Source organism: Taurulus bubalis (assembly GCF_910589615.1).
Source record: "Taurulus bubalis genome assembly, chromosome: 7".
NCBI classification, from domain to species: Eukaryota; Metazoa; Chordata; class Actinopteri; order Perciformes; family Cottidae; genus Taurulus; species Taurulus bubalis.
In genome coordinates this window covers 20,609,521-20,622,086 of record NC_136595.1, presented here as the reverse complement: position 1 = coordinate 20,622,086, position 12,566 = coordinate 20,609,521, and the positions used below count along the sequence as shown (strand labels likewise).

The window sequence follows — 12,566 nt, the reverse complement described above, 5'->3', positions numbered from 1 at the left end:
TCTATGTTTTTGTATTTGTATTCCAGCAAGTACAGGGAAACCCTTTTACTGTGGCCAGCTAAGGACTTCCACACATAAAGTCCATCTTCAATGAGACAGGAAGTCATGCAAAAATCAAAACACAGGGCACAAGTGGCAGCGAGTTGGAGACTTGTGAGAGGCAGGGTGGGGGGTTCAGGGGGTGCAGAGACCAGCCGGCAGTACACAGAGAATCACTATGGTGACAGCAATCAGGGGGCTCAGGGGAGTGAGGCTTGGTCAGAGAGGCAGGCTTGAGAGGCAGCTGACGGAGGAATCAGCCCTCACTCTGGATGATTCGACTGACAGCTCCCCCCCAGGGCTCTGCCGGACCAGCCTTCCCTAGAGGCTGCGGGCTTTACAGAACAGAGATGTGGCTAGCAGCCCTTTTCTGAGGGAAAGGAGGAAAAAAATGGAATTGAAGCCAACACAGCTAAACAGGCTTCCGCATATCCTGCTACTGATGAAAATGTAAAAAGAGAAAATGTGCTAATTAAAAACATGTAAACAATATTATACGCCACATCCTCGACAAGTGTGATTCTCTCTCCATATTTTTCCATTTCCTGTTTTACGTAAACACCCGGTAAAACCAACAGTTTGCTGACACTTCCTCTGCTTCGTTGTGTGCCTTGCTGTTACCCCCCTCTCTCATCCATTAATCGTCACCCTCTCTCCTCTCTTTATCCGTCGCTTCCTCCGTCTCTCTGTCCCTTTCTCCCTCCCTTCCTCTCCGCTATGCTGGACGGTGTCCATCTAAACAGATGGTTCAGTGTCAATAGGCTGCTATTACATGGCCGCTCTCCCCGCTCTGATCCAAGACAGCAAAAAGCACATTCAAAGCACTAGGAATAAATCCTTTGCCACGCTGAGGGAAGACGCCACTAAGATGAGCATTAGTGAAGATAAAACATGTAGTCTTGCTTTATTTCCTCATGGGCTTCAAATCCATGTACATTTTGACTTATATATGCAGATACAGTCCACTGTGAGTCCTACATCCTCAGGTGTTATCGACTGAAAACGAACAATGTAGTGAATCACATCCTTGGATCAAGTCTCCTTCATCTTTTTTTTCTCCCCCCTTGTTTATTTGTTCCGTAGTTGGGATCTCCTGCCATGCCTGTGACTAGATGCTTCGTCATCTTTGTGCCACACCCTGCTGAGGAAAAGGACAACCACCTGACCTTGATGCTCGCACCAGCCCAACCCTCACTTTTTTCCTCTGCTGCCCATTACTGAGAGGTACCATTCATTTCCACTCCCTTGAGGTCTCTTGATAGTGTGCAGGTTTTTATTACATTCCATTACTTTACATGTACCTTTCACCAAAAAACACCTCCAGGGTAGTGCTAAATTATTTCCCTCCCAGAAGTCTTTGATAGTTCTTTTCCAAACTTGAATCCACAACCTGTTTTTGTAAGAGCCATAATTAGATAACAGGACTGAACAATATTAGTCCTCACACACCCTTCACCAATCCGCTTATCCTTGCGGCTGCAAGTTTCATATGGTCAAGGAGTGAGAGCTACAATGAGTGCAAAAGCTCCGTCACCATTTATACCTGTGTTTTATAGGCACACAAGGGTAGAAGAGAGGAAAATGTAAAAGATAGGAGTGGCACGTAGAGGAAGCGATGTGGCTGCGATGGTGTCGCTGTTGCTAGAACAGTCTTCCCATCTTGTGGCAGCACAGTGAACTGTAGCTGCATTAGTGCGTGAGCAATAGGAGGAGAGAGAGAGAGAGAGAGAGAGATGCAGAGAGAGATGGAGTGAGAGAGGGATGGGAGAGCAAAGGAGCGAGCCAAAGGGAGTGATACAGAGAGAGAGAGAGAGAGAGAGAGGGGGGAGAGAGAGAGAGAGAGAGCAAAAGGGAGGGGAGTTTAAACTAAGTGCTATGTTTTGGGACAGGCTAATCTGCTAGCGAGCAGTGTGAGGATCGGAGCGTATTGTGTGAGCCAGTGTGCGGGGGACAGATAAGGGAGCCAGCCAGCCCGCCAACCCGACCCACCGACCGCCTGACTGCCTGTTTTAATGTGCTGACTCTGGGGAGATTTAAAAAAAACAGAAAAAAAAGAAGCAGCGTATTGACTCCTCAGACGTGTGTGGAGACCCTGGACACAAGTGCCACCACGACAGCCACAGCCTGCAGAGGGGTGCATCACCAGAAAGGGGAGAAAGAAAAAACAGAGCACTGAAAAATCACAACTCCAAAATCAGAAAATTAAAAGAGGATTTTTCTTTTTTTTTATCCCCCCCTCTTTTTTTCAATTTCTTTCTTTTTTTTTTTTTTTTGTTCCCGGGACTGACTCCCAGCCGTAGAGAAGAAAACGGGGAGCAAAGAACTGAAGAGAATCTGAAAATAAACGGACTGAACGACAAAAAAAAAAAAGCACCAAACCTGAACATGTTCGAAATAAGCCGAACCCTCAACGCCGCTTTGTTGAGCAATGAGGTAAAGACATTTGGATTTGCTTCTTTCTCCACACTTCACCTGTGCGTGTCTGCTGCCAACCATTCCGTCATGTGTTTTATTGTATGTCCGTGCGTGTGAGTGTCTGTGCATTTCTGTATGCTCATAGACAGGAGACGGAGGGGATGATTGATAACAGCAACTGTTTATTATATATTTCCCCCAGCTCGATAGTCGGTACGGAGAAAAAGTGGCTGCTACGCTTCTCACACTCAACCTGGCTTGTAATAATAAGAGAGCTAGTGCCTAGACTTTACATCCCTCTATTGTAACAAAACCAAGATAGCAATCAAACCCATCCAACATGGGCTTGCTTGTGAGATTGCCCACCTGGGGCTAAAATTGTATGTGTGCCTTCATGTGCACGTACAGTACGTCTGTAAGTGTGAGTGTGTGTGTGAGTGTGTGTGTGTGTGTGTGTGTGTGTTTACACATGCATTTGTGTGCGAGCAAAGTGTTCTGTAATCCCCCTCTACCTCCTCTTTCTTCATGTCCCCCCGCCCCCTCCCTCCCCACTCCCTCTTCTGTCCTTTACCATTCTCACCGTCCTTCCTACCTGCTGTTATCTGTTCTCCTTCCCTTCTCTCACACCCCTTCCCTCTCTCTCTCTCTCTCTCTCTTTTCTTTCTTTCTCTCTCTCTCTCTCGCTCTCTCTCTCCTCCCCTCTCCTCCTGTGTCTGTGTATGAGTGTGTGTGTTCTGTGAGCAGCATCTCAAGATGATGGCGAGGTACGGGCAGCTCTCGGGACTAGCAGCCAGTGGCGTGGGCTCCGTACCCGAGACGCACTCGCCGCTATTTCCCAGGGATCTCCTGTCATCGTCAGCCCAGATGGGCTACAGGTCACCCCTGGTAAGAGGATAGACGGACCAATATATCTCCATCTCTTTAATGAACCCGGACGAGGAAACAAACTGGGAAGACTGCTAGTTAGTGTGTGTGAATTGGCGTGTTGTTTTGTGTGTGTGTGTGTGTGTGTATGTGTGTGTGTGTGTGTGTGTGTGTGTGTGAAGAAAAGAGCAAAGGGGCGGAAAGAGAGCAAATCAATTGTGGGATTTGGCCTGTATCCCCAATGGATGGTATTAGTAAATATTTACATTGTTATGTTTGTTCAATTACGGACGCCTACTCTGTCTTTAGCCTCTGCCAGTCAGACGGTTATCAGGGGAATGCGAGGTGTGAGTGTGTGTTCGTGTGAGTAATATATTTTAGTTTGTTGTATTTTGTGAATTCGGGTCGGCGTACTTGCAGTATTTTAATTGAATGTATTTTGTGTTTGACGGTGAATCTTTCACAGTAAATTAATAAATTGGCTCCATCGGTACAGCTGCGATTCTACCATTTTGAACTTTATGTGACATCTGTGAAAAGAAAAGATTATTTTCCGAACACCCCGAGGAGATGTGCAGTCGTGTGAGACGACAGATTTCAAATGACATGGGATCATAACTATCAATCCGATTCAACTCCAGTTAACATCTGACAAGTCACACGAGCAAAAGGAAGCAGGATCGCTGGAGATGGATGGGGTGTGTTGCACTGGAGACAACATTACTCTGCTATTTACAGAGAAAATAGCACTTCAAGAGGAAGGGAATGAGAGAGAAAGCGGGGCATGAGAAAACCCTGAGCGTTTAGGCAAAAGCGTTGTAAGAAAATCCCTGACTCGCCGCATTAAAGCGACATGAAGCTGTGGGTGTCTAATCCGCTGTGGGCTCTTCATTGGTTCGGCTCCCCTTCAAACTGGCTCAGATCCACACCCCAGAGCCTCCCGGAAGCCTTCATAACCCACTGTCATGCTGCTGACTGTACCCAGGGGTTTCCGTCAACTGTATGCAAATGCACGGCGAGGATAAGCGGTGAAATACGTTCCGTTAGGAGTTGGGCTTCAAAAATGTTTTTTTTTTTCTTCCAGTTTTCGCTTTGAGTTCTTACACGAGTTCAAAGACGTCTGTCCAGTGTTTTGTTGTGGTTATGCAGCACACGAAGTGACTCACAACAGTGTTATCTGCTGTTTGCATGAAGCTGCTGGACCATGAGTTATTTGTTGAAACCAGTGGAACTAATTAGCTGAATTTGTTATATAAATATGATTGACGTGTTAACATTTTTTGATGCATCTTATCACCATTGTGTTGGGCGGGAAAACGGAATTTGAGGTGATTGCTTATTTTCAGGGTGAAATATAATGAGCAGTTGTAAATAATGTTGGATTTACAGTATAAATGAACAAAGCAAAAAATAGTTAACGGATGACTATGAGGTCTTCATCAGACTTTGGGATTTTGCGCATTTGTCATCAATGTGTTGCAGGTGATGAGGCATGTTCCGTGTGTGTGAGAGTGTGGGTGTGTGTGTGTGTGTGTGTGTGTGTGTGTGTGGGCGGGCGGGCGGGCGTGGGAGGGAGTGAGTCTGCAAGCGCATATGCTTGTGTATGTGTGTATGTGTGTGTATTTGTGCGCGTGCGTGATTACCCTGGTTAAAAAAGACCATCGTTATAGTGATTAATGATGCCTTCATTAAGCACAGCAAGAACATTTGCATACATTAGATAAATGTGCTGGAAGATTCTGGTGGCTTTGGTGTGTGTGAAGCCTCAAAAGCAACATCGCATTTCTTACCTCGGTCAAACAGAAGTACGATTCTATCCCGGCAGCCCAACACTGCTTTATATATAAAAATGGAGTAAATACGTCACTGTGTTTTGCAATGTTAACGTTCAAAGTTAAGACACTACGGTGTATTTCCATTCAATGCACCACTGCTTTAAATGACTGCCTTGATAAATTAATAAATAGCAAAATGGTTTCGTCCTCCAACACTCTGTACGCCTGCAGCAAAGTTTACCATTCGTTCCCCTGTCAAACACTCTGTGTTCAGTTTGTTGAGAGCGTTTCGCGTGTCTGCATGTCTCAGTTGTGCGTCTTTCAAGCTGTCGGACAGTGCGCTTAAAAAAGCATTCAAAGAATTAAATTCTGAACCCACCAGAACTCAGGATCAAGGACAAAATCGTCACGCAATTAATGAAATTTAGACGAATGGACTTCTGTTCAAAATGAGCATCCGCAGGATCATTTACCACATTAGGATGACCATGACCATGTCACCTTCCACAAAGCGGGTGAAACTAAAAGAACATGTGAGCAAAAGCAGAATTGCAAATTAGTCCATATTTCAGTCACTGAAATCTAATTTTCAAAAGCCCACAGCTAAAAAACCTGCAGTGCGCCGTGCTTCAGAGCTGAATGCTGTTAATTTGTAGAAAGCTTCACTGATTACCAACTGCAGGCAGCTGCCGTTCTCCATGTGACACCAGATTTTGTTTGACAACTCCAATCTTTTCTTTTTCAACGTAAAAAAAAAAAAGAGGGTTGCATTTCAAACCTGCCTGAAGAGGTTCATCATCATCATCATCACCACCACAACAAACAGGCAAGGGAGGAGGAAGGAGAGTGAGGGGGTGCATGGCACAGAATCTGGCAAACGTGTGCAGCTACGGCATATTAGCAGCCAGGAGATAGTTAGAGGTCATCTCTATTTCATAACAATGATTAGCTCCTTCCATCTGCCGCTCACTGCACTTCCCCTTTCCTTGTTCTCTATATGCAGGAAATTAGTTCATTTATGCTCCACAATCCTGTCGTCAGTGAGGCACAAACAGGTGCAGCAGACTGAGCGACGCCACAGGGGGAGGGAGAGACGCTCGTATTGAGAGGAACAGAGAGATGGAGATATGTGCAAAATACAGCATCGGGAATAACAATAGTGCCACAAGTACGACGGTGGTTGATTAATGGAGGTCTGACAAAATCAAATGTGGTTGTTGGATTATGTTTTAACGTGAATCATTAGGTGGCAAAAAGTGCAAAGAAGAAAAGGCCAAATATGTAATGTATATAATTTTATCCTTTTCCTTTTTAGCCGCATTCCCAGAAGCAGCACGTAATATGGAGGTTTGATGTACTGCTGTGTTCAGTCAAGCTTTTTAGCTTAGGGTGATAGAAATGAAGACATGCTATTCTGTCATATCTTCCCTATAGCATGTATCAGACCGGAGCAGATTATGACCGCACGGTGTCATAGAATTGACATGCAACATCATATGAACAAAGAGTGTGTGTGTGTGTGTGTGTGTGTGTGTGTCTACACATCATATCATGTGTGCACTTGGTATGAGCACATTTGGTGTGTCAGTTACGGGGAACACAGAGAGGCTGAGAGACACTGCGAGGGGGGGCCTAGAGGGCTCTGATTTGTGTGTGTGTGTGTGTGTGTGTGTGTGTGTGTGTGTGTGTGTGTGTGTGTGTGTGTGTGTGTGTGCTGGCCACCAGTACTGCAGGGAGGGCCTAGAGATCAGCAGCTGAGCCTGTGTACCGCTGGGAGCCATCATTGCAGAATGGAGCAGGTGTCTGCAGGCTCATACACACACACACACACACACACACACACACACACACACACACACACTGTAAAGCTAAGTGAACTCTTTCTCCTCACTGTCTCTCTGAGTTTTGCAAACCCTACCCTTAATATCCCCACAATTCACACATTCTGTTTGTATTTATTCACACATTATCATGTTTTTGATCATTAGCTATTTTCCGTCGCCTCTGAAGAAGACATAAAAAAGGCTTGCGATGTGGAAGTGATCCATAAACAATAGCCTAACAACAGAGTGCTGCTGCAGCAACACGAGCGCCCACGCCCGACCAAAGGTCACCTTTCTGTTCAGGCAATTTGACCTGGAAGTAATAACCTGTAATTTCACCAACATAATGGCTGTGGCAGGGCCCAGGGTTTCTGAGTAGAGTCTGTGTCTTGGTGATTTTTATGGAGCGCACCACCGAAGCAGAAGATTTTGACCTGCTTTTATTCCCTCACTTTTAATACATGGATTAACATCCCATCATCCAAGATGTGCAAGTTTTCTGATCATGAAAAACACAGCAAAAAACAGACTGATGTTTTCAATTATTATCTGTTCAGTAAGAAACAAAATGCAGCTTTCTTTAAGTCACAGTCTCCAATGAGATATGTAATAAATTACAATCATATTTTTTGAACTAAAAATTACAGAAAGGGGCCTATAAGCAATAAAAAACTGAAAAATAGAAAGCACAATCACGAGAACCTCAACCACAAAACAATGCACACACACATAATTGTCACAGTTTATATAGCTGTGGATTATAGATCCATAGCACTGGGGATGTACCTAAAGTCAGCGGCTACATTTGTACAGTTCAATAACTTGAATAAACTAAATAATCTCACTTCTGTTCATTCATCCTCTTTAATTCCCCCCAAAAAAATCCCAGGGATCCTCTTTTGCCCGGTAGAGGAAAAGCATTTAATTTCAGAGACAAATTTGTTTCCTCTCGTGGACAATGTTTCACAACCAGTTGCAGTTATTTCATTCAGCTTAAAAGGAGAAATAGAGAGAGAATAATGAAACAGACAAGGCTGGAGAGAAAGCAGTATTGTGTTTTTAAATCTGGTGAGTTCTTCGCATTTTTGTTATTTGCAAACACATTACCAATTATTATTATTATTATGTAAAAAATGCCTCAGCTGCTGTTTGACAGTGAAGTCAAATTCGGAGGTCTTCGGCTAAATCTAATGTCATTTTAGGTCGACACAACGCAGCCTGAGGTGCATATTGGATCGTGCAGATTTACTGAATTAATTATTAAACAGACAGTGATATCAGAACGTACTGCAGATATGTCAGCCTTATAAACATTGACAAAAGAGGTATTAGCCAGTGCAAGACCTTCACTGACCTGTCTGCGTCTGTGATAATCTCACTCAGATGGCTTCGGCTCATCTCCTTCACAATGGCCACATATTCATAATGCAAACAAAATCTCCTGACAAAAAAAACATTTCATCGTCTTTTTTCAAGAAATAAATCCCACTTTAAAGACCCCAATTTAATTTCATATGGAACAGACACCTATTTTGGAGGTGAGGACTCGTTTCAAGAGCAGTGATGTGAGGAAATGTGCATTATTGTTGTCAGCTCAGCGCCTGTTGATACTGAGCTGACAAACGCTGCCGATACTTGAGTGATTGTCTGCTTCTGGGATCCTGTCATGTTGATGAACAAAGCTATTTATTTTTTTTGGTCCTCTCAGAATTGATAGTTTCAAAGCCAATGCCTTTTTATCGATTTGCTAATTGCCGGGGATGAGGCAAAGTATCTGCTGTCACCATGAATAAATGATGTATGGCTTATTTACTTGCATTAGTGCCGAGGAGGAGTGACCGTTCCAGTTGCAGTCGCTCGCCACTGGCTCCATTGGGTGGGGTCTAGTAGTCGGGGGCTTGTATACTAAATGCACAGAAAATATAGTAGTTTTCAGAATTTATTTTCAAGTGATTAGCTGTTTATGAGGAGCACGCTAAATCAAGATAAGATATTGGAAATTCATGATAATACTATAATTAATTGTGTCCAAGGGGAGGCTGTAAGTGGTCCCTTAACAAAACGCAGCATCATTATTATCTGCTGAGCCTTTACACCATTTATTAATAAATTGAATCCAACAGCAGCAGCCCGGTTTAAAGGGTTCAGCATAGTCTGCCTTGAGCTCTTGACTGTTATGTTACATACGTATTCTGTTAAGAAATATTCATCTACTTGTCTTATAATATTTAATTGATTTTCTTGGCTTAATTTAATGTAACATTATAAATAGCATTTACTCAGAATATGATTCATACCTTCTGTAAAAAAAAAATGTATTGATATAATGGAGAATAATTTCTAGAGTTTTTGCGACTGAGTTTCTTTCTCTTCGAACAGCTAAATGTGTCAACAACACAAAATAACTGACACATGTCTCCGAGCATGTAGACATTTAAACTGAAGCCCGGTGGAGCTTTTCTTGTTTTACGTTGCCCACTTGCCTTTCTTCAAGCATGAGAAAGGGGCGGTTAAGCATGAAGTGACATTTGGAGAGCTGGATCTGTGCGGCATGGGCATGTATTGGTCCACAGTACCGAAGGCCATCCCTGTGAAGGACTCTGCCTACGTCTCATCTCTAAAAGGTTATTCCTTATCAAAAGCCGTACAGTAGTGCCGCCATTTATGGAGATCAGATAGTGTGAGAATTTTGATGAGGTTTTAAACGTCATTACAGATGGCAGGGGGGTGTGTCAGTGATTTTCATTTTTCCACCTGAGGTCTGAGTCGGAGATTCTGGGAGAAAGAAGAAAGCAGAACTCGTTTCTGCAGCGAAATATGTGACTGCAGGAAGGACTAAAATAAATAATGGAGATAAAAAAAGGTCTGAAAGTGAGCAGCCGTCTAAAGAATCTCAAGTGGGGAGCTGTGTGTGTGTGTGTGTGTGTGTGTGTGTGTGTGTGTGTGTGTGTGTGTGTGTGTGTGTGTGTGTGTGTGTGTGTATAAGTGGGAGGGAGTTGTGATTAAAGCCTCCACCAGATGGACCACAGCCGTCGCCCAGTGAGCATGGATGTACCCCGACCGGGATCAAACGCAAAGCGGGCTGCCGTCCCCGTAGCCCTAAAGCCCACAAATATACCCCCTGATCCACTGACCCACCACGCTGCAGCATGGCCACGGCTTCAATTCACACACACACACACACACACACACACACACACACACACACACACACACATACTCACACACACACACAGAGTCATCCGGATTAGACTGGAAGACGGCATAACTGCCGAAAACAAAGCAGGTTTCGCTATCTTAGTCGTTATATCCATTTGTAAGACTCAGATATAACATTTGCATGGCTTTACATTTACAACACATGACTGACAATAAACAGCAAGACTAAACTTCATGATCAGCGTGTGAGCTGCCGGCCTGCTAAAGTTGAATGTCACCCCAAGCTGCGGACCACTCTGTTGTCCAAATGGACACTAATCCACCAGAGTCCTGTTGAGAATACAGTCGCAGTGCCAGAACACATGCCAGACTCAACAGCCAATGCATAGCTAAGCCTCCCATGGCACCTCTACAAACCTTCTCTCATTTGTGTTAGGCTAAAGCCTCAAAGACCCACCATGATCTCTTCCATTAAAAAAAAAAAGATGTTTTTTATTTTAATGTGTGGATTTCATGTGGTGGGGGAGGCAGTTATCGAAGCATTATTCTGAATTCAATCTACAAAAGAGCAGACTTTACATAGCGATTGAACTAGCGTTCACTCCCTATTCTACACATGGAGACAGAGAATTCAGCTTTCAAACAGCCCGCTGTCACATCTCTGCAGTCTGCAAAGCTCCAGCCATACCAAACAGCTTTGAGTTAAAGTGGAAGAAAGTGGCTGTGACAAAGCAGCACAGCCTTGTTCCGGGATCAGCATGAAGAATTCATTTCTGATCTGAGGAGTTTCTACCAGGGAGAGTGACACAGGCAGGGGTTAAGCTGACTGTGTATCATGCCCACTGACACAGAGGGAAGAGAATGTAGGAGGAAGGCTTCAACTTGATACATTTTACCAATATACTCGTATTTAATAGGAGATCCACTTCCCCATAAGTGCCTGCACGAATTCACACATTGTTAGACTGGCAGGGCCAAGTTGGATTTCGTTTTCAACCCCCAGAGATTTGACTCAATCAACACCAGAAACCCTGAACTCAAAGCATTGAGCTGTAACTAAGTAATTAACATTGCATTGTCGGTCGTGATCTCAACATGTTTTCACCCATTGCACTGTTTATGTGCAGAATGTCTCAAGAAGCAAATTATCAGAATTGAGGATTTGGGGTTTTAGATGATTAGCGTATTTAGCCATATCTATAAAAAAAAGACAGAGATTTCACGAAACTCCAAAGGACTTACTCACAGTCAGGTCAGGATATGGTTTGAAATAAATATGTCAGAGAAGTGTTAGATGTCTTTGTTTGTATCCGCAAGTTGGATCATATTATCATCGTAGGCAATGGTTTGTGCTCTTTAAATGCCTTCGAGGGCTCTTTGTTGGCAGTTTTTTGACTTGGTAGATTGGGATTCTCTTTCAGTGCACGCAGACGTTTCTTCTCATTTAGCGTTTCAGTGACTGGCTGTGAACTTGACTGTCCTCCCAGGATAATTTAAAGTAATCTGCTCTCCGTGGTTCACATAAGGTAACGTGGTGATTCTGCTCCTCCCGCTTAAGAACATCCCTTTCCTCCTTGGAGGATCTTTTGTGGCGGAAGTACTCCCCTCTAATACTAAAGTGCTGGAGCGATGCAGGTGCACTGTGCGCCTTTGACCATGAAATTACCTGAAAATCAGTATCCACGTCGTGTGCACCATTAATTCATGGAAACAAAGCCCTTGATCTTAACACTGAAAGCAAACAACAAAAGTCAGCTGAATCCGAAGCGCCCATTGTTGTCCGGATACAGCCGCATCGTGTTAATAGCTGTCTGGCGTCTGGTATTCAGCGATGCCGAGTTTGTCGCTGGGCAGGGAGACGGCAAGTTGAAGGCTGTGATTCTCATTTGTTGATTGTTACCGGCAGAGGGTGGACACCTGCCAGGAAAGAGGCGATCATCAGTCTGAGTAGCACAGCAAGATGCTACTGCCAGAACTTCAATAGAGCGAGTAAATCTATCCTTCAAGGGCGAATCAAAAAGAGCCTAAGTAAGCAGCAGCATACTGAGGAGTGGGTTCTGGGCTATTAGATGTATTAGACTGTTTTACTGCATAGACTGCTGTGATATTTAAAATGGAAATCAACCGGGCCTGATAAGCATTGCATTCCTCTCTGTAGTTCTTTTAAAACATGTTTTCATTGTACTGTGTAACAGGTATAATTCCGGTTCAGATCGTGTTTTCCGTCAGTGTCCTCGGTTGCATTCATTTTCCTCTGAACCCAAAGATCAGGTTTGCTGCAAAACACAAGCTTTCCTTCTCCTGTTGATTATCAAGGTATTTTCTTCCAGCACTTTGAGGTAACACCTCTGCTGGCATCTTCACTTCTCCCACTTTAAATAGAACACTTATTATTCGGAGTGAAATAGAAGACAGGTGTTGAAACGCTGCGTCTGACAGTTAGAATCAAGCCGATAGCACCCACAATTATCTGTTAAATACAATTAAATGT

General features: G+C 43.8%; 1 protein-coding gene across 2 annotated transcripts in view; it reads left to right on the top strand.

Moving 5' to 3' along the window:
• Positions 1–2,424: 2,424 nt before the first annotated feature.
• elavl4 (ELAV like neuron-specific RNA binding protein 4) overlaps positions 2,425–12,566 on the top strand; it is a gene marked incomplete at both ends in the record, with an annotated part of 70,049 nt that continues 59,907 nt past the window's right edge. The window contains 2 exons of one of the 2 annotated variants that reach the window (XM_079220897.1): positions 2,425–2,472; positions 3,199–3,339. In XM_079220897.1, the coding sequence (XP_079077023.1) occupies positions 2,425–2,472; positions 3,199–3,339 (189 nt within the window). The remainder of the gene's footprint in view (positions 2,473–3,198; positions 3,340–12,566) is intronic. The other variant, XM_079220898.1, reaches the window with a different exon arrangement.